At 38.8% G+C, this 23,175-nt stretch overlaps 1 protein-coding gene across 3 annotated transcripts in view; it reads left to right on the top strand.

Annotated features, from left to right (window-relative positions):
* Nucleotides 1-23,175, top strand: part of LOC121437418 (sodium/hydrogen exchanger 6) — a 71,921-nt gene that overhangs the window by 14,202 nt on the left and 34,544 nt on the right. For all 3 annotated transcript variants that reach the window (XM_041637309.1, XM_041637310.1, XM_041637308.1), the window contains 5 exons: nt 9,192-9,391; nt 11,676-11,753; nt 12,050-12,126; nt 12,424-12,536; nt 17,879-17,984. In XM_041637309.1, the coding sequence (XP_041493243.1) occupies nt 9,192-9,391; nt 11,676-11,753; nt 12,050-12,126; nt 12,424-12,536; nt 17,879-17,984 (574 nt within the window). The remainder of the gene's footprint in view (nt 1-9,191; nt 9,392-11,675; nt 11,754-12,049; nt 12,127-12,423; nt 12,537-17,878; nt 17,985-23,175) is intronic.

Raw genomic sequence — 23,175 nt, 5'->3', positions numbered from 1 at the left:
TTTCTTTTCTTTCTTTTTCTTTTTTTTTTCCTTTTGGTTTCTCAAGACAGGGTTTTTCTGTGTAACAGCCGTAGCTGTCCTGGAACTTGCTTTGTAGACCAGACTGGCCTCAAACTCACAGAGCTCTGTATGTCTCTGCCTCCTGAGTGCTGGGATTAGAGGCTTACACCACCACCACCCAGCCAAAACACTGTATTTCATTTGTAATGCCTCTTAAGGCTAATTGGTCATACAAGTTGTACATTTTACCTGATTTCTCTGGGTGACAATGTGTGTGACTCGTCTACTATCTTCAACAAACATTTACTAATTAGTTTATTATTATATAGTATGTACAGAATCTGTAGACTTGTAGGATCTTTAAGGAATGTAAAGACAAATCATAAAAGGTATATAATGACATTTGAACTTTGGGTAAATGAAAAATGAGCCACATAGTATTACAATAATCACAGATAATCTCTTTCCTATTGAGAGAGATGTTTTTACTTGACAGTTGATGGTACAAGACTTAAGACCGGGGATTGACATTTTTAAAAGGGTTAGATAATAAAGATCATTGATTTTAAGGGTCATTCATAGTACATTTTAATTTCTGTTTTTTTCTCTTTGCAAAATTAAAAAAATGCAAAAAAGGGGGAGGAGGCCAGAGAAAGAAGGATCACTGGGCAAGAGAGTACTGGCTGCTCTTGCAGAGGACCCTGGTTTGATTCCCAGCCCCCACAAGGTGGCTCGCAGCCATCTGTAACACCAGTTCTAGGGGATTCGATACATATTTCCGGACTGTGGGTAGTGCATACATGTACTACACTAACATACATGTAGGCAAAGCGTGCATACACATAAAGTATAAATAATTATATTTTAACATTTAAATCTTTAGGTTTTTAAAAATAAATGAAAAAAAGGCGTCTTCTCGGCTCTTGGGCCATGGGAAAACAGACTGAGTTCTGAAGCTGCATTTACCTCTTCTATAGCTCTTGCACCATCATAGCTGTTGTGTTACTGTGTATCTGTAGTTCCATTTCTAGGTGAAAAGAGAATTTCTGTACATCTAAGCTTCAGCTGGATGGCGATCTAGTTGTGATATCAGTTTCACTATGTAACTACTTTCAGAAAAATGTTGTTTGTGTTTTTGATTGACTGATAGAGGTGGTTCTTGCTATGTAGCCTAGGCTGGTCTTACACCCATGGCAGTCTCGCATCTGCCTCCCTAGTGTCAAGATGACAGGCTTACATCACCATGCCTACCTCTTTTATCTTTGTAAGAAGCAAGGGTAAAAAGCTTAAACCACAGCTGGGTGTGGTGATCACTAAACTCAGGAAACAGGCAAGAGTATAGCAAGTTGGAGCCCTTCTGGGATGCAGAGGGAGACCCTATCTTAAAACAGCCAAACGGAAAGTAGATTTAAGTCAATTATGTAGTCAGTTTCTAGACTATAATTTAGATATTTAATAATTGCTCTAGTAGCTGGGCGGTGGTGGTGTGGGTCTTTAATCCCAGCACTCAGGAGGCAGCAGACCTCTGTGGGTTCAAGGCCAACCTGATCTACGAGAGCTAGTTCCAGCTACAGCGAAACCCTGTCTTAAAAACGGCTAGGCGGTGGTACACACCTTTAATCACAGCAGGGGGGGGCAGACCTCTGTGGGTTCAAGGTCAACCTGAGCTATAAGCTAGTCTCAACTCACAGAGATCCGCCTGCCTCTGCCTTCCAAGTGCTGGGATTAAAGGCGTGTGCCACTACCGCCCGCCACCACTGCCCAGCTTTCGAAAACAGATTCTTAGCCGTTCGATGGTGCACACCTTTAATCCCAGCACTCAGGAGGCAGAGGCAGGTGGATCTCTATGAGTTTGAGGCCAGCCTGGTCTACAGAGTGAGTGCCAGGATAATCAGGGCTACATGGAGAAGACCTGTCTCAAAAACCAAACAAACAAAAACAAGAAAACAACAAAACGCCTCAGGCTCCTCTGTGTGTGCACGTGGAGGTGCGTCATGAAAAACAGAGCTCAACATTGGGTGGCTTCCTCAGTCACTGTCCACCTTAGTTCTTGAGACAGGACTTCTCACCGAACCCAGAGTTTATGCATTCGTCTAGAATAACCGGCCAGCAAACCCCTATGAATCTTCCTGTTTCCATGTCGGTAGCACCAGGATTACAGAAGCACTCTGCTGTAACTCTGTTTTTATGTGGGTTCTTGGGATCCCAACTCAGATTTCCGTGCTTACACGGCAAGCACATTGCCAACTGAGCCTTTTCCCCATCCCCTGCAAAAACAGCATCGATGCTCCCACGTGTTTTGTTCACTGGGCTAGTTTTCTTAGGAAGCTCTAGAGTGAGTCACTGTTAGTAGACATTGTTGAGCTAGTTAATTAAGTCTGAAAAGTGATCACTCACTGCGTGTGCTTACAAATAAGAAGCAAATGACAGTAAAATATTTGTTTCGCCTTAGGGAATCTTATTTGGTTAAGTCGTACGATTAACTATTGCTCTATCGGTAAACCTTTCTTCAATGTCTGTGATGGGTGGCATATGATGAAAAAGGTAGATAGGTGCCACATTCCCTGCCCTCAAAGTAGTACAATCTAGTGACTAAATAGGTAGTGTTTATTGCACATTACAGTGTGTGAGACTGTATTATTCACGTTTAAGTAGCATCTCATTTAAACCTCATAGCAACTCTGTCATATGGGTACTATTATCTTTCTCATTTTACAGTAGACGAAATTAGGCCTCAGAGAGGGGAAATGATCTGCTTGATAGCATTTGTTGAGTCAGGATTAAAAAAGTCTATCTGGTTTAACAGCCCCCTCCCTTTTTAAGCCAGTAAATCACAATGAATGTCAGTAAAAGTTTTGACTTTCTTTGCTGTCTTGAAATGCTTGCAGTCATTGTCACAGAATTAACAATGTTCTCTTAAAAGATTTTATTTTTTATTATATGAGTGTTTTGTCTGCATATGTGTCTGTGTAGCACATGCATGCATTGCCCTCAGAGGCTAAAGATCGTATCAGATCCCCTGGAGCTGGAGTTCTGCATGGTTGTGAGCCTCCACGTGGCTGCTAGGAATCAATCCTGGGCTCTCTGCCTGAGAAGCAGCGCTCTTAAACCACGCAGCCACCTCTCCAGCCTTCTCTAGCAGCAGTTTTGAAACAAGTTATTCAGTTTCTTTTTTTTCTTTTTTTGGTTTTTCCAGACAGGGTTTCTCTGTGGTTTTGGAGCCTGCCCTGGAACTAGCTCTTGTAGACCAGGCTGGCCTCGAACTCACAGAGATCCTCCTGCCTCTGCCTCCCAAGTGCTGGGATTAAAGACGTGAGTCACCACTGCCCGGCTTTGAAACAAGTTATTGATGATTTTATGAATGCATACTCACTTTCTCTAGGAGGCCCTGGGCATTGAACCCAGGACCCGACTCATGCGAGAATAAGCATCCTGTCATTGAACTTCACCTTCAAAATCCTCATTTACTCTTTATTTTGAGACAAGGTCTCACTGATTAGCCCTGACTAGTCTCAAACTTGCTGTAATTCTTCCTCTGTCTGTTGAGTGCTGGAACTACAGGACTTTATTATTATTATTGGTGAGTGTGCATGTTTGCATTGTGTGTTGGTGAGTGCAGGCACGCATACGGCACAGTGCATGTTGGAGGTTAGAGGCTAACTTTGTGGAGTCAGTTTTCCAGTGCTTGAACTCAGGTCATTAGGCTTCTGTGGCAAACTCTTACCAGCTGAGCCATCTTGCTGTCCCCAAACTCTTCTGAAGGTGTGGACAGTGTTGTCAGCTCTGACTACACTTCGTTCTTCAGTGATACTATGCCCATACTTTTGAGCAGCAGGGTTTTCAGGTGCAGTAGGCAGGGAGACAGGGCTGGGGTTGCTGAGGAAGCCATGTTGCATTATCTAGAGAAGCCGACAGTGGGTCAGGTGCTGCCGAGTTCCTTATCCTTAGGAGCATTTTCAGCACAAATAGATCGTGAATGCACAGGCAGACTAGGCTTCTGTTTGTGAAAACTGCTCTTGTCACCTGTTATTAATTTAAATTTTATAATAGCAATGTATTCTACTCCTCCATATGTGTAGGATGCTAGCCATTTCTGCCTTATCTTCTAGACAAAGCACTCTTTTGTGACTGTCCTCTTTACTGGGAATTGCTTTAATTCCATGATTAGGATTTGACCTTTTACAGAACTTGAATTTAGTTGATCTGTCAACTTTTTCCAGAGAAATTCCAGTTTTCCATCTGCTATAATGAAATGCCTGTCTTGTTTCCAGCATAAGTAATTGTTCTTTATGCTGTTGTTTTATTGTCCAAGGTGTGTGTTTTAAATCTGCCCAAGTGCTTAATCCGGGCACCTGCTATTTCAGTGTGGGTTCAGGCATGCAGAGAAGCCAGTGGACACTCTTCCTTGCATTGGAAAGAATTTATGCTTCTGTTGGTAATATTTACAGTAGCTAAATGGTGATCTTTTAACATGTAAATGCAAAGGGATAACTTTTACTGAGCTCCTCAGGAGAGAACGGTTGTCTCTGTGTCACCTACACAGAGGAACTCCACGGATGCAGCCTTTCTTCCCTCCTGGTTATGGCTATCAAGGATTGCTGATAACCAGTCATGACATTCGTCCTCCTCTCTCATGACCCTTTCTCTGGTCCCTTCTCCTTCACTCTCCCCTGCCCTGTGGCTCGGTCCCTTTCCCTGCTTTCTTTCTTTCATCGTATAGAAGTTTGTCTAAGCTCAAGATGGCGCCTTACAGTGCTCTCCACCACGCCCAGTTGTTTTTGTACCACTGGTTTGTATTAATATGCTGGGCTTTAAACTCAGCGCTTTGCACTGCCTGTTGCTCTTGCTGCAAGATATGCCCCACCAATCCAGGAGAGGCAGACTTTAAAGTGAATCTTCATTTTCAGATCTGAGCATTGGCAAATATTTTTCAGATTGATATTTTCTCCACCCCTTTCCCTACCAGCTACTGCTTTTACAGCCCTGTTTCTTTTTTTTACTTAATTTTTTTTCACGTAATATATTTTGATCATATTTCTTTTTCCTGAACTCCTCTGAGATTTCCCCCTTTCCCTACTCTCCCAGCTTTGTGTTCTCACTCACTCAGAAGAACAAAGAAAAAATCAAAACAAATACACAAAAACCCAGTAAGATAAAAAATAATGAAAGTCTCCCCCACCTAAAAAATGAAACAGGGAGTCTATTTTGGGTTGGTTAACTACTCCTGGGCATGGGGCCTGCCCTCAGTGTGGGTGACAGCTCAGTGACACTCACTGGAGAAAACTGATTTCCCCTTCCTAGCAGGGATCAGTTGCAAATAGCTTCTTGATTGGGTGAGACTAAGTGTCCACTTCTCTTTCCTAGTGTTAGGATTTTGTCTGCTTTGAGCTCATGCAGGACTCGTGCCTGCTGTCCTGGTCTCTGTGAGTTCATATGAGTAGCTGTTAGTGTGTATACAAGATGCTGTTTGCTTGGAGTCATCGCCACCTCCCCTCTTACAATCTTTCTGCATAGGTCTCTGAGCCTGTAGGGCCAAGTTTGATAGAGACATCCCATTTAGTGCCCAGTGCTCCACAGTCCCTTACTCTCTTCACATTGTCTGTTTGCGAATCTCAGCATTAATTCCCATCTGATGCCAGAAGAAAGCCTCTGAAGAGTTGAGTGATAGAACGATTCTCTCTACATCCCCCTGATTCTGTTTCATTCCTCCCTCCTCTGGTCTGGCTTCTTATCAAGGCGACCCATACCTTCCTGGTTGCTAAACCCGGAGGAGATTTCTCCCTCCTTAATTATTTAACATTTTATTGTAGCAATTGATAATTTTTATCATTTCCTCAAAAAATGAAAAGTTCTGCTTCTTCCTGAATTTTTAGCCACCATGTATTTCTTCCTATTCCTTTGGTTTTCCTTCTTAGGTTCATTATCAGTTTGTCGGTTCCTATTGGCCCCTCCATGGTAGTTGTTAACGGAGCAAACCCAGGACTGACAGCTGTAGTCTTCTTCCTGTACTTTTTGCTCTCAGTTGGTCATCTCATATATGTACCTAAACTTTCCTAACTGATCACTAAGTTGAGGCTCTCTACTTGTGCTCTAGACTCCACATCCTCAGATGAAACTCAACATGTTTGAAACTAAACTTGGGGGCGGGAGAGATGCCCAGCAGTTAATGGCACTTGCCCCTCTTCAGAGGGATCTTAGCTCCCAACACCCATGTCAGGCTTCTCCCAACTGCTGACACTACAGCTACAGGGCACTCGATGCCTTCCTCTGGTCCGCTGTGGGCACCTGTGCATATGTGACAGACAGATGTGCACAAACAAATAAAAGTATTTTAAAAACGAACTTGGACTTTCACCCCTACAAATCCATTCTCTCCGTGTGTTCCCACTTCATTAAATAGCTTTATTTTCCTTCTGGATGCTCAGGCCAGCATAACCACCTCATTGTCAAGTCCATTAAAGCTCCTCTAGTCATTCACCTCATTCTCCCTAGCCTATTCTACTCGGCCACCAAAGCTCTCGAAAACATACTATCTTCCAACGACCCCCACTTCTGGCATTACTCTCTTAAATGAGGTCCAAAGCTCTTATTGCCTAATGATTGCAGTGTTCACCTAGACAGCCATTTAGACCCTCTTGAGTCTAGACCAAGCTTTTAAAATAGAACGCTAATGTCAAGCTCACACTTAGGGCTCTTCAGTGATTTCTTTTTACTTCAGGGCATTAAAGTTCACCCCCCCCCCTTTTCAGCACACCTGTTGTTTTTTATGATTTAGTCCCTGCAGATCTTCCGGACTTCACCTCTTGTCGGCTCATATTGGAGCCACACTGAAACACCTTGTGATTACTCTTACCAGTCATGTTCCTTGAGTGGATATATATTCTACTATACCTCTACCTGGTAATGATATTAGTTACTTAGGTGACATTGCTGGAAAACCCTCTAATGTCCCATTCCCTTAGACTTGGTTAAATATCTCTTTTCTGTAATTTAAGGCATCTTGTATATGGGTGTGTTGCATTATGATTGTTAAAATTGGGTTTTTTTTTTTTTTTGCTAACTGGACTGAGAACTCTTTGAAATGGACATTATTTTCATCTGTGAACCCTGGGGATGTATCTTGCTAATTTGGCAGTTTGCATCTTAAATGAATGGGTGACCAGTCACAATAAAAGACTGTGAGAAGGTAAGTTGGCAGTTTGCATCTACAACAAAGGTGAATGTCCAATATTATATACTAAGTGAAAGAAGCTAGCACAAGAGGTCATACATTATAGGATTTCATTTATATGAAATGTCCACTAAGGCAAATCCATAGAGATGAAAAGTAGATTTTTGACTTCTAAGAGCTGGAGCTTATAGGTCTAGAGAGATAAATTAGTCATAAACTACTTACTGTAAAAGCATGAGAACTTGAGTTTGGGCCCTCACCCAAGGAACAGCAGGCATGGTGGCATGTGTGTTCAAGTACAGCTCTATGGCAGGAGGGGGGCAGAGATAGTTGGTCTCTGGAGCTCACTGGCTACCTAGTCTAGCCAAAATCAGTAAGGTGTAGGCTCAGGGAAAGGCCCTGTCTCGAACAATAGAAGATTGACTAAGGAAGACACCCAATGTTAGTCTCTACTACACAGATGTCCATATATGTGCACGTATGTATGTGTGTACACATCTATATGTACTCAATTTTTTAAAAGGTAAAAAGAACCAAAGGCTAGAGTTTGGGGATAGGGGAGTAGGGAGTATCCTAAAATTTTGGCGGCATTGAAAATGTTCTTGAATTAGTGGTGATTGAGTTACACTTTGAATATACAATTTGTGAATATACTAAAGACCATTGAATTGTGTTCAAAAGACTAAGCCTTATAGCATTAGAATCCTGTCTCAGTAAAACTGTCATTAAGCATTGCAGTTTATCAGCACAGTTTTATAGAACGCAGACAATTGTGTGTATCTGAATATGTGTAGGAGTAAAGCCTGTATGCTGATCACATAGGACCAGAATCAGGACTTTTCTTTGATGTATTGATTTTGAGGTGGGTATTTTGTTTGTTTGTTTTTTTTGTTTTCTTTTTTTTTTTTCCCCCGAGACAGGGTTTCTCTGTGGCTTTGGAGCCTGTCATGGAACTAGCTCTGTAGACCAGGCTGGCCTCGAACTCACAGAGATCCGCCTGCCTCTGCCTCCCAAGTGCTGGGATTAAAGGCGTGCGCCACCATCGCCCGGCTTGAGGTGGGTATTTTAAACTTTAATTCTGACATTTCAATAGTAGAAGAATTCAACCAATTTATAAATAATAGATTTACTTTGCCATTTATTAAATATATATTACTTGATCTCCTATGTATGTGTGCTTTGAAAATAACACAGGGAACAAATATGTTTACCTTGTTAATCAATGTGGGTGGTCCTGGCCCACACCTTTAATCCCAATACTTGGGAGGCAGAGGCAGCAGATTTCTGTGAATTCGAGGCCAGCTAGTTCCAGGACAGGCTCCAAAGCTACAGAGAAACCCTGTCTCAAAAAAAAAAAAAAAAAAAAAAAAAAAAAAAAAAAAAAAGCAAGGGGAAAAAAAGAAAACACTGCCTAACTTTGTTAATTGATGGTTGAGGGTTTTACAAAAACACATTTTTGTGGTCTTGGACTTAAACCCAAGGAGTAGCACTAAAGAAACACTTTGTTTTTTGTCCTTCTTGTTTGGAAATAGGGTCTCATGTCCAGGAACTCACTATGTAGCCCAGTCAGGTTTGAACCCAGTCTTTCCTCAGCCTCTTGAGTGCTAGGATTATAGGTGTGCACCAAATTTGCCAGGCTCCAAAAGTATACCTTTCCAGTATGAGTGTGCTGTCAACTTGACACCCCAGAGAGCACAATCTGTTACAGACGATTTGAAGATATTCTCTTAGTTAGTCCCTTTCCGTATTGGTTATGTATGTAGTGACAGAGAAGTGTGGTCTGTGCTGTTAATCTAGGGCACATTTTCCCTTCTGGCCTACTCGATTATGAGAAAATTGGACTCTTAGACATGTGAATTCAGTAGTACTTTAAACTGTAATAGCATTTGGTCTAAAAATTAGTTCTGATCCTCCATGGACTCTGATCAGAAATTTTCTGTTCTTAATCCAGAGATATGTGTTGGGTACAGATAAGCAGTTTCTGTCTGCATGAGGAGCTGATGGGGTTTTCCACTTCCAGGTGTTTTGGTGGGGCTGGTGCTTCGGTACGGCATTCATGTTCCAAGTGACGTGAATAATGTCACCCTGAGCTGTGAAGTGCAATCAAGTCCAACTACCTTGCTGGTCAATGTCAGTGGAAAATTTTACGAGTATATGCTGAAAGGAGAGATTAGCTCACATGAGCTCAACAATGTTCAAGATAACGAGATGCTCAGGAAGGTGAGTTTTTAGTTGAAGGGGATGTTTGGGTTTTTGAAAAGGTGTGTAATGAGCAAATAGATGAATCTTAAGAAAACTGATGACCCGTTTTATTTTATTTTCTTAATTTTTTATTTTGAGGCAGTTTCACTTGTGTGCTGCCCTAGAACTTGTAGCAGTCAGTCCTCCTGTCCCTGTCTGCTTGAGATACATGCATGCACTACCTACCTCTCAGCTTGTGCCACTATGCCTAGCTGTAATTTTTTAATATTTAAAAATAATAATTAGCTTTTAAATGTAATAAAACCTGTTAATAAATATCATGCTGTTAGGGGTGGACCTGTCTGTTTTATTTTCATGTTTAAGGCCAAATCTATAACTCTCTTTATTTGTACTCTATATAATGTTTTTATAACTGACAGTGGTCAGGACCTGACTTCAGAAGAATATGTAAGCATTTCTTCAATTTGCAGATGGCCCTATTGCTTTAGGGTACACTAATACATTGGGTTCAACTTCTGGGGTTCCAGTAAGAGCTTCAGTTACTGTACCATGCTTCCTATGGGAGGTTGGATTGCAGTCTCACTAGCTCAAGATTCCTGGGAATGCTTGCTTGTATTCCGCTCAGTTTCTCTGAAGCTGCTCAGTACCACTTCACACACTGCTCTGTCTTCACCCGCCCTTTGCCTCCTGTCTTCTAGTTAGCAGTACCTGATTTTTATAGTCTCTTGATTGTGTTCCTGTCTTAGGGTTTCTATTGCTGTGAAGAGACACCATAACTTCGGCAGCTCATAAAGGAGAACATTTTTCTCAGGGCTGGCTTACAGTTCCGAAGTTAGTCTATTATCATCATGAGGGAAACATGGCAGTGTGCAGGTGGATGTGGTGCTGGAGAAGGAGCTGAGAGTTCTGCAGCAGGATGGGCAGGCTGTGGGAAGAGAGAGACACCAGGACTACCTTGAGCACCTGAGACCTCAAAACCTACCCCAGTAACACACTTCCTCCAACAAAGCCACACCTACTCCAGTAGGGCCACACCTCTAATGTTACTTCCTTTAAGCCTATAGGGGCGGTTTTCTTTCAAATCACCACAGTTCCTATCTGTAATGGTTTTTAAAAAAAAAAAAACCACAAACTTTACTTTGCAACCAGAGTACTTAGCAGCTATGGAAAAGTCCAGTCTAAAAATGTTTGTATGGTTAAGTGGATAGCTGCATTGCGTTCATATCAAATTCTTTTGTAACCTTCAGAACAGAAAGGGCCATCTGCATTGTTAAAATAAGTAGCTTTTAAAATGAGTCGACTGTGAGGAGTGAAAATTTTGAGTTGTATAAAAAGTTTTAACTAACTACAGTATTATGCTATGTAGCGTTTTATAGAGATTCCCGTGTGATCCTTTAGTCAATGATAAGTATAGCTCTGAATTCTCTTTCTGAATTTAGGTCTCTTTTATATAAATATATTTATGCTTTTTCCACTTTTTAAGATTTAAATTTTTTTGTTTTGAGACAGAGACATGCTATGTGGCTTTTGCTGGTCTATTACTAAGTAGTTCAGGCTGACTTTGAACTCATAGCAATTCTCCTGCCTCAGACCGTTCCCAACATTTAGGGATTACAGGTGTGTATTATTTGTGTTCTGCTAAGAATTTTAATGTAATATTTTTGTACATTTTCCATAGAAATGGTATAACTCATTATTTTAGCATTATCACCCTAAATTTTATTGAGAAGTAGGAAAATAGCTATACTGTAACACAAAATTTATGTGCCTAAAACATGGAAGTATTAGATTCCCTATTTACTTTTAAGTTAGCATATAAAATAATGGGTTTTATTATGTCATTTTCATATGTATGTGTCATTATACTTGGCTCTAATTTGTCTTCCTCTCCTATTGTTCTGTACATGTGCGCGCGCACACACACACACTCAAACACACACATGCACGGAGTGAAAAGAAAGATTGCTAAATGAGACAAGAATCTTTGCCAAATGCATATGAATTAGGATGTTAAAATCTAGGATAAGCAAAGAATCATAAAAATCCTCTAAAATTTATCCAGTTAATACATGTGCCAAAGAAGTGAATAGTTATCAAAAGAAGTAGTGCAAATGTTCAATAAATAAAATGTTCAGCAGCAGAGAATTGCAAATTTAAACTCCTACATGAAATGTTTTGAAGCTCACTCAGAAGCATTCTGCTGTTAACCATTTTAACCTTGAACCTTTTTCCTTTCGATAGTTTGATAGTGTAGTGAGATATTCTGAAGGAAATAATCTCAAAGAATTCTGTGTTTTAACAGGTTACTTTTGACCCGGAAGTCTTTTTCAACATACTGCTTCCTCCTATCATATTTTACGCAGGTTACAGTCTGAAAAGGGTAAGTGCTTTTTGCATTTCCTCTGGTTTAACTAGCCTTAACTTTCCCATGCTTTGATAGGTCTTAAATGTCCCATGCACTTCTTAATACTTGCCAATTCAGAAACAGACCATGTCTTCCAAATTCTCCTTCCTTTTCGAAATGTTGAAATTTATGCCAGTTCCAGAATGCTTTCTCTGACTGACTTCTTCTAGAGAACGATTCTTTTAATATTAGCATAGCAAAGTACAATAGAAAAATGTTCTTTCTCAATACTTGGTAGATATTCTAACAAAGCTTAACTTCTTTTTTGTCAGAGACATTTCTTCCGGAACCTTGGGTCTATCTTAGCATATGCCTTTCTTGGAACAGTGATTTCTTGTTTCGTTATTGGGTAAGATTTGAAGCTTGAAATGCCTTTTAGGCTTCAGATTTCCTAAAAGAATACCTTTGACTTGTGTTTATGTGTTATTGTAATCTCAAATGTGTTTTGAGAACTTTTGTGGTACTCATTAGTAATAAGTTTTTTGACTTTCCTTAAACCTAAAGTATTAGCCATATTTAGGTATTTGTTAATTCAACCCAGGGTTAATGACAGAGTACTATAGTAGATTCCTTTTCTTACCCTTCCTTTATTCTAACGTCTTTAGTAGTTGGCGTTTTTATAATATAGGACTGTGTTTATTGTCAGGTCCATAATGTATGGCTGTGTAACCCTGATGAAAGTGACTGGACAGCTCGCAGGAGATTTTTACTTTACAGATTGCTTGCTGTTTGGTGCCATTGTATCAGCTACAGACCCAGGTATGTTTTTGGAATGGAGCTGAAATGCTTCAGTTTGCACTGTTTCCAGTCAAAGCCCGTGTGGATGCTCCTTTAGGGTATAGAATAAGGATTAGCACTATGCTTTCCAATTGTGGAGAAATAAAAACTTCATTCCTTTTGGTTTAAGCACATATTTGGTTGTTTTACTTTTTTATTACATTTGCTATAACTGGTTCACAAATTGATGCTGTTCTTATTAGAGCTATTAAATATTTTCTTCAGAAATTTAAATTGGTCTTCATATCCTAGTGATTGAATATAACAAAAGAAAAGCTAGGTTATAATTTTTAAAATTGATTATATATTTTCTTTTGCATTTCTAGGCAACCATTTCTCTGAAAATCTTCTGTTTATATCCAACTGTCTGCATTTTACAGTAGAAAAGAATTTGGACTTTTATTTGTTTGTTTATTGAGACAGGATCTGGTAGCCCAGACTGACAAGCTGGCCAGTAACTCACTGGGTAGCCAGGGATAATTTAGATAAGCTTGAGCTTCTGACCTTGAACTTGTCTTCCCTTAGCGCTGGGTTGATTGGAGTGTGCCACCACGCCTGCTTTGTGCAGCACTGAGGATCAAACACAGGGCTATGTGCATCCTTGGCATGCACTCTACTATTTTTTACTATTTTTTTTGTTCTTTTAGTACAGGGCCTTACCGTAGCCTAGGCTGGCCTCAAATTCCTGACAGTCTCCTACATTGGCATTGTACATGCTGTGATTGCAGGCAGAAACTCCATGTCTAACTAAGAAAGCAGCTTTAAAATGGCTACTATAAGGCAGCTATGCTGATAGGAGTAGTCTTCAATATTAAAAAATGCTTTTTTACAAAATTGGCCTTATGGCTATAAAATTGTTATTGACAAAGCTTGCTTCTTTGTGATTTCATTGTGAAATCCCTAAGAATTTGTGTTAATTAATAAATTTAATTGCTAGTGAAGTTTAAAAAATTAAATGTGTATTGGTAAACTAACAGCTATATTCAAATGAAGAATCTGTAGAAAATTTAGAATGAAATGGTTGGGGTTAACATCCAGAATATATAAAGAGTTCAGTAAGGTCAAAATTAAAGGAATAAGTAGTCCAATCTTTATGCTGTTTGATGAACTGATAAGATATTCCTCAAAAAAATGTGCAAATGGCCAATAAGTACATTTTAAAAATGTTCAATGCTTTTAGTCATTGGAAAAATGAAAATCAAAACTGCAGAGATTCCCTCTCACCCCAGTCAAGATGTCTATCATCGAGGAAACAAATAAAAACATATGTTGGTAAAGCTGTGGGATGGGGTGGAAGAACTCTTGCTGGATGTGGTGACGTAATTCTAGCATTTGAGAAGGTAAAGCAGGTGGATTGCTATGAGTGTGAGGATGGTTTGGGGTACAGAGTAAGAGCCTCAAGAAAAGGGAACCTTAAATACTTAGTTTAAGCCGGGCGATAGTGGCGCATGCCTTTAATCCCAGCACTCGGGAGGCAGAGGCAGGCGGATCTCTGTGAGTTCGAGACCAGCCTGGTCTACAGAGCAAGTTCCAGGACAGGCTCCAAAGCCACAGAGAAACCCTGTTTCGAAAAAAAAAAAAAAAAACTTAATTTAACTAATTTTATTAGTTAAAAATAAACTAATTTATTAAAATTAGTTTAATAAATAAACTAATTTATTAGTTATAAATTATAACTAATTATAAGGAATATAAATTAGTTCAACCACTATGGGAATCAGTTTGGGAGTTCCTCCAAAACAAACAACCTAAAGCTAGAACTACTTTATGATCCAGATATATTCCCCTTTATGTCTAAGGATTGTAAATCAGCATACTGCAGAGATACCTGCACAGCCATGTTTATTGTGGTACTATTCATAGTAGCATGCTGTAGAATCAGCCTGGGTATCCATCTACAAATAAATGATAAAGAACGTGTGACATGTACACGTAGATGCATACATATACACCATGGAGTTTTATTTTGCATAAAAATACAGTTATGTCATTTTCAGAAAAATGGGTGGAACGGGAAATCATGTTAAGTGAAATAAGCCAGACTGAAAAAGACAAATTTCACATATTTTTTCTTGCTTGTAAAGCAAAATTTAAAAAGAAAAACCATGGGGGGGGGTGTTGGGCCACGGAGGAGGGGAGAGGAAGCTTTAGTTAGGATGTAAAAACAAGAAAATAATAAAAAAAAGAAAAAGAAAAACCATGGAAGTATAAGGGGAGTTATTTGGAAAGAGAGGAAACAAGCTTATTAGAGGGACAAGTAATGGTAGTGGGAGGAGTCTGATCAATGTACATTATCTATCTATATATATACACAAATACACACACACATATATATACATATATATATATGAAAACATCATAGTGAAACCCATTAGTTTGTACAATTAACAGACAGTAATGAATGTAAATTGGAAGAAAGACCAGCAATAGGGGCAGACTAAAGGTTTTTTGCTCTTCTTTGCTTGGTGTTGGCAGCCTTGTTCGTGGTCGGCAAGTGCTTTGTCACTGACCTATGTCTCTATCCCCTAGACTGAAGATTTAAATCCTGGGGTCAAAGTTTTCTTTTACTATTAGTCAGGATTTGGTAGAGGTTTGTTCTGTTTCAACTTTTGCCCTTGTGAGTTAATCATCTTCTTTAATTGTCACAGAGCACCATGGAAACGCGTGTCCTAAGGTTATCTTTGAATTCCTTTCTTAACTCTAATAACACAGGGAATGATAGAAAGGGGGGAAATGTGTTCCATATGCTAGAGAGAATTCTAAAAGATTGCTTAGAGCTCACTAGGTAGAGTGGCACATGCTCGTAATCTCCACACTTGAAAGTGGAGGCAGGAAGTTTAAGAACTTGTCTCCAGCCTGGGCTATCTAGTGAGACTGATTCAAAATGAATATTTAAAAAGCCAAATGAATAAACAAAAAGAGTTCCCAGAGGATCATTTCAGACAGACATTTGTATGGTTTAATATTTTTATTTTTTGTAGTGTTGAGGATATATAGAAGAATGTAGGGTCTCATGTATACTAGGCAAGCAGTCCATGGCTGAGCTATATCCCCAATCCCCTTGGTGTTAATTAATTAATTTTGTATTGGAATTTTGTGTGGTGCATGTGTTCCTGTGAATATATGTATACGTATGTGCATGTGTGTGGGTGTCTTCCTTTATCCTTTCCACCTTAGATTTTGGAGACAGGATCTCTCAGTGAACCTGGAGCTGACCAATGTCTAGACTGGGTGGACAGTGAGCTCCAGGGTCTTCCTGTGTCTCCCTCCCCAGCACTGGGATAACAGGTGTACTTGTTATGCGCCTTTCCATGTGGGTGCTGAGGATTTAAACTCGGGTCTTCATGCTTGCATGGCAAGTACTTTACTAACTAAGCCGTGGCCCCAGCCCTCATATTTTTGACTTTTGATATAGAGCCTTACTAAGTCCCCAAGGCTGGCCTTTAATTTACTCTCTAGCCCAGGCATTCCTTGAACTTGGTGTTGCCTTAGTTTAATATTTTGTTTTGATTTCTTTTGTTTGTAATTCAAGGTGAGCTGATACTCATAGCCCAAGTTAGCCTCCAACTAATGGTAATCCTTCTGCCCCAGTTCCCTGAGTACTGAAATTATAGGGAGGAGCTATCATGCCTAGTTGTAGCTTAATGTTTTTAAAAACTGATATCATATTGTTTCTTTATAGACTGCACCGAGCCTGACCCCTTATATTTTTCAGGAAGCCAGTGGCCTCGGATAGAAGCAGGTGCCTTGACCTTTCTAAGGCAACAGTACTTCAACCTTCTGGTTTTGTTTTAGTTGAAGTATTTCCTGACTATCTCAAGTAATAATATTTTGTTTAGATAAAGTTTGGCAAATTTCTTTTCTAAATTATGTTATTTCTCTAGTTCTACTATTTTGCATTATCTTTTTAGAAGTTTGAGCCATAGGTTCTCTATTCAAAATTCGACAGTATTTTTCCACTCTCCTTTTTTTTTCTTTTGGTTTGCTTTATAAAATCCTATTCTTGGGGATGGAGAGATGACTCAGCAATTAAGAGCATTAGTTGCTCTTCTAGAGGACCCAGGCTCAAGTCCCAGCACCAATTATCCTGTTCCAGAGGATTCAGTGCCCTCTTCTGGCCTCTGTTTGTACCAGCAATGCACATGGTACACGGATGTATATGTAAAGTAGATACTCACACACTTAAAACAATAAAATAAAATCTCCCTCAAATAATTTTTTCTTTGAAGGGTTTAATTTTTTCTTTATTTTGTGTGTATGGGTGTTCTACATGCATGAATGTCTGTGCACCATATGCATGCCTGGTGTTGGAGGAGGCCAGAAGGGGTTGTCAGGGCCCCTGGAACTGGTGTTAGAGAGTGTTTTAAGCCTCCATGTGGATGCTTGGAACAGAGCTTATTTCCTGGAAGAAGAGTCTGTGCTCTTAACCCCCGAGTCACTTCTCTGGCCCCCAGTTTTTCTTTGCTTTTCAGAAATTCATGCATGTATATGTAGATGTGTGACTTATCTGCACTTTGATATGTCTACTCCTGTGTTTTGTAATAAAAATTATATCTTTTAAAACACAAACTTTCTGTTTTTATGTTTCCTATTTGAAAATGCTCTCTTGTTTCTGGCTTTATTAATTTTTCATATCTGCTTGGATTTATTTAATGGGTGAGCAATATGTGACCCAGGAATGAAAGCTGCAATGTATCGTATCAATCTTATCTGATTTCTAAAAATTCCAATATAATTGCTTTCCCCAAAGACGCGAGTATTATGCTTATGTCCTTAGCCTGTAATATCCTGATACATTGGCTTCTTCATCAGTTAAATATGGCAGTTGTTATTCTGGTCATAAATCTTGTGCCAACCAAAAAGCTGAAGTTGCATTTTCATTTCCTTAGGTCTTTACTAAACTTGGTATGGTTTCAATTTTCAGGTTAAATAAAAGCAAGTCGTAAAGCTCCAAGGGAGAAGGGGTGTTTTTACAGAAAGAATACTTTTCATATTTTCTTCTTTATTAAAGATTAATTGCTAATTTGTAAGAAATTCTGAATATATTCTTTATAGAAAATAAGTGTACAAAACCAGATTTCAAATTTGCATGAGGACTATAGGGCAACTCAGGCCTTCAAGATTATTTTCAGTTGTTTTTGAGAACGGTAGTGTTGCATGTAAGTCAATTAAGAACAAATATTGTCAGAAAATTACTAAATCTGTAATTCAGTAAGAGAGTGTTAGAAGGGAAAACATGCATTTCAAAATAATATCTAACAGCTATTGAGGGACAGATGCTGGGCTTGTGATGTCTAAGTATTCTGATTCTTTCTGTCTACTAGTGACTGTCCTTGCCATCTTCCATGAGCTCCAAGTTGATGTTGAACTCTATGCTCTTCTCTTCGGTGAAAGTGTCCTCAATGATGCCGTTGCCATAGTGCTGTCCTCGTGAGTGTTGATTTTCTTTTTATACTCTGAATAATACATGCAAGGGTACTAGCTTCTGAAATTCAGTTGTTGAATAAAGTACATTATAAATAGAAATATTTGGAACAATGAGTCCTTTTACCTTGCTCTGGCAGAAACATGTGTTTTATGGATAATTTGGAAAAATGCATGGAAAAAATGAAAGAAAAAATGACATATTCCCATCATAGAAATAATTCCTATAAAAATTTTAGGGACGTTCCTTCTACTCCTTTCTGCTTGTAATGTATTTACATAATAGTCATTTTAATGACTGAATTTTATTATCTGTTTAACATTAAAACACAAATACTTTTTTGCTTAGGCTTAAGTTTTGAATTTGAAAAACTACATGAAAAGGTTTGTATAGAAATTCTGTTCTTTGCCAGGCAGTGGTGATGCACGCCTTTAATCCCAGCACTTAGGAGGCAGAGGCAGGAAGATCTCTGCGAGTTCAAGGCCAGCCTGCTTTACAGAGCTAGTTCTAGAACAGCTACACAGAAAACTCTCTTGAAATACTAAAGTAAGAAAAAAATAGAAAGGGAAGGAAAAAAAGGAAAGTTCTGTTCTTACTTTCTAATCCTTGTTTTCCTAGCAGCTTCCTAGAACTGTTCAATAAAAAGTTTCTTTTATGATTTACTATTTCTTTAAATCCAATGATAGGGATTTTTTATACCTCTTTTCTGTTTTTATTTTTAATTTTTGGCAGTTTTGGGGATATAGTCTTGCGCATGCCTGATCCCCAGCCACCCATTTTTTATTTTGAAAGTAGCTTATACATAGGTGTATTCTAGCTTTATTTTCATATCAAAAGAATTTGTTCTTTGCAGCTTTGCGGTATTCTTTGTGATCCACACTGTAATTCTTTTCTCTCTTTCCCAATCTCTTACTACTGGCTATTGAAGAACTTTCAGTCCTTTACTTTCCCCAAGGAAGTTATAGTGTTTAACCTACAACTTTCTTCATTTTGCAGATATAGATATATGGTAGAATAAATTCTTAGAAGTGACTGAGATTTGTGGTCGCTTTAAAGGATCAATGTGATTTTAGTTTTATTTAATATTGGTAAATTGCCAGTCAAAGTATTGTATCATTTTATACTTCAACCACCATGATATGAGAATATCTCTTCCTTCAGAGCCTCCCCAGTAAACTATTATATATTTTTGGAGACAGGGTTTCTCTGTGTAACAGCCCTGGCTGTCCTGGAACTCGCTTTGTCTATCAGACTGGTCTTGAACTCACTAAGATGCCACCTGCCTCTGCCTCCCAGGTGCTAAAATGAAAAGTGTGCATCACCACCGCCTGACTTTTCTTGATAATAATTGTTGAATGAGTAATTCCTTTTATCTAATTATAGAAATTGCTGTATGTGTTGTTACAAGGTATTTGTAGGTGGAAGGTATTCTGCACCCCTGACGAACTAACTCTTACCTAAGGGCATACACAGTCATGTGGGCAGCTGCCCTCACCTTACACTAAAACTTGCCATGAGCAAGATGAAAAAGCCCTTCACAGTTTCTCATTACTTTAATTTCTTTCCTTAACTTCTATTTTGTTAGCTCTAAAAGAGTCATAAGTCATGGACTCTGTTTTGCACAAGTTGACTGCCTTACTGTGCAGTGAGAAACTACCATTTCACATATATAACACTAAGCCCTTCAGTGAGCTGGATAGCAGGATTTAAAGTTGCAAATCCCTTTTTGTGAATGCTCTATGTGTGTTGCTTCCTTCCCTGGTCCCACAGTTATTTAGTCCCAAATAAACACACAGAGGTTTACATTAATCATAAACTGGTTGGCCTAGTAGCTCAGGCTTCTTATTAATTCTTATAACTTATATTAGCTCATAATTCTTGTCTGTGTTAGCTACGTGGTTTGGTACCTTTTTTAGCAAGGCAGTCACGTCTTGCTCACTCTGGGTTTGGCTTCTTCTCTGTCTGGATGATGACTGCATACTGAAACTTCCCTCTTCCCAGAATTCTCGTTGTCCTGCCTATACTTCCTGCCTGGCTACTGGCCAATCAGCATTTATTTAAAATACAAGTGACAGGGTACAGACCATTGTCCCAGAGCACTGTTAGACACAGCCAGAATTTCTTATAATTAAATCAAGAAATGAAACCTAATGGCTATAACTAATATTGATGCTGCTGCTGAATGTGAGTACCTTCAATGATGATAGGAGCAAAATCAAAGATGTATACTATATAAAAGGAAGACCAGATGGACAGTGTAATTGTAATTTATATAGTTCAGAAACATGAAATGATAAAGATCATTGAAGTTTCTAGTATATAAGTACACCTGAGACCTCCAGTCCTAAGTGATTATCCCAGACAATTAACTTTACAATTTAATCATCAACTGATAAGCATTCCTTTCCTTTTGCTCTAATGAGTTAAGAATCCCCCCTCCCCAAAATATCTTAAATCTGTTCTGGTCCTATCTTAAATGGCTGTTCACTGTATTTTACATTTTTCATCAATAAAATAACCCATTTCCTGTAACTTTAGCATATCATCAGTGTTAAGAAAAAGGAATACACAGAAAACATTTGAGCTTTGGTGATGAAGCAATTTGTTTACAAGAGAAAGCTTTCCCATGGATGTTTTCACAAAGGGCCACACTTTTCCTATTATAGCCTTTCTCAGACTGGGTTCTTTGAGTGAATGGAGCCTTTTAGAAAACAATTTGAACGATTTATTTCTTAATCCTCTTAAGGATAATACATCAGTAGTAGCTTTCTGAATTAACTCATGCCATCTCTGCTGCAGCCTTCACAGGAGGCATAACAGGGGAGCTGTTAGCTATGTGTCTTGATGGAGCTGAGCAGATGAGTTCCTGCCCCCAAATGAGAGGGAAAGCAGTTGTGTTGCTTTGTCATGGGAAGTTACTAGATGGCGGTATTTAGTGGTATATTGACAGTCATCTTGCATTCACCTTTGATGCCTTTCAAAGGATGTTAAGTATACTTTACTTGTATTACAATCCCTTAGTTTGATAATTGCTGTTTATATTCTATAATTTGTGAGAGAATTGTTTGGAAATTAACAAATTAAGGCAACATGTTAAAATTTATAAAATTTATTTGGGAACTTGTTTATGTTTCTGTTTAGTGGAAGCCAATTCTCACCTTCCATCATGTGGGTTCCAGGAATTGAACTTAGGCTTGGCAGCAAGTGTCTTTACTCACTGAGCCATCTTGTTGACCCCAAAGATATGTTTTTTGTTTTGTTTTGTTTTTTTTTTTTTTTTTGATTTTTCGAGACAGGGTTTCTCCGTAGCTTTTGGTTCCTGTCCTGGAACTAGCTCTTGTAGACCAGGCTGGCCTCGAACTCACAGAGATCCGCCTGCCTCTGCCTCCCGAGTGCTGGGATTAAAGGCATGCGCCACCACCGCCCGGCCCAAAGATATGTTTTAAAGTAAAATTTCTAGGCCAATGGGTATAACCTTTTAAAAAGTAAGTGACATTGCCATATTTCTCTCCAGAAATGGAGGCTGTTTTGGAAGCTCTTGATAAGCACATAAAGAGTTGTAGATGAAGTAATACTTTGTTTCCATGAAAATAGCACAAAGAAATAGATCAAAGTATAAAAGCCACAAAAATATTATTCCATGCTGCTATAGAAACAAATATTAGGAGGAGCCTTGAAAAGTTTTTTTTATGTTTTTATTTTTACTGTTGTCTTACAGGAATGAAGTAAACAGGGCCTTTTACATTCCTTTTGTATGCTAGGCAAGTGCTCTGTTACTGAACTTTATCTCCAGGCCCTAGAAGCAAATTTTAAAGTCTAGCTATGTGCAAATGGTTAAGTAAATTATGCCTGTTAATACCATTATAAGTCTTAAATATCTTCGTTTTGTAACTCTTGTGTCATTGTTCATTGAAGGAAGCAGAGTTCAAAACTAATATTGCATTAAAACTAGGCATAGTGATACACATTTGTATTCCCAGCACTTGGCTGGTAAAGGCAGAAAGATCAAAGGTCATCCTCAGCTACATAGCAAGTTCAGAACCAGCCTAGAGTACTTATAGAAACACGACTCAAAGAATGCAAAACATTATGCATGTAACAAAAGAAGAGAAAATAAATACAGAAGGATAATAAGACGTATCTGTTAAGGCAGTAGATGATGGGGTGGATTTTCCCTTGAGCCATATGTTACATTAATATTTGATGTGAGATGTCCTTCTGTGTATGTGTTATTTTTATTGGCTAATGAATAAAGCTGTTTTGGCCAGTGGCTTAGCAGAATATAGCTAGGCTGAAGAGAGAGTAAGCAGAGTCAAGGAGACACCATGCAGTGGCTGAAGGAGAAAGATGCCAGTGAGAACCTTACCCAGTAAGCCACAGCCTTGTGGCGATACTCAGATGAATAGAAATGGGTTAATTTAAGATATAAGATCTAGCTAGAAATACTCCTGAGTCATTGGCCGAACAATGTTGTAATTAATATAGTTTCTGTATGATTATTCGGGCCTGGGTGTCTGGGAAACAAACAAACAGTCTCCACCTATAAATTTTAGAATTTTTTGAAAAGTATTTATATAAATATTTATGCCACAAGATGGGATATGGAAAAAAATGAGTTAAGATTTCAACCCAGAGACCAGCATTTCCCTAAAATAGAAGGCACAAGCCTATCACGTTTTCCATGTGTTCTTCATTTTAGGGGTTAAAGAATAATGGTTAGTGTCAAACTGGAATTTAGACTAGTCCAAAGAGAACAATCTCAGGAAACAAAGCATACGTATTATGGTTTATTCAGTATTTTGGAAAAAAAAAATTATCAAAGAGGATGAAATTTGCATAGAAAAGTATGTTTTCCTTCCTGTAGAGTATTTTCGTGTTATATAGCATAGTTATATCACATTTGTAGCTTAGGTTTTCTGTCCTGCCAGCCAGGTCCCTAAATAACTACACTGAGTCTTATTAATTACAAATGCTTGGCCAATAGCTTAGGCTTGTTACTAACTAGGTTACATTTTAAATTAGCCCATTTCTATTCCTTTACTTGTTGCCATGTGGCTCATGGCTTGTTACCTCATTTTGTACACATTCTGTTTCCACTGTGTCAGCTGGCAATTCCTGAGGCTCAGCCCTTCTTCTTCTGAGCATCCTCCAAATCTGGATACCCCAGCCAGTCTCTCCTATCCAGCTGTAGACCAG

Source organism: Microtus oregoni, unplaced genomic scaffold (assembly GCF_018167655.1).
Source record: "Microtus oregoni isolate MIOR12 unplaced genomic scaffold, Mior012 000052F_007, whole genome shotgun sequence".
Lineage (NCBI taxonomy): Eukaryota > Metazoa > Chordata > Mammalia > Rodentia > Cricetidae > Microtus > Microtus oregoni.
The sequence above is the reverse complement of the archived record's forward strand: the minus strand, read 5'-3'. Positions and strand labels throughout refer to the sequence as shown.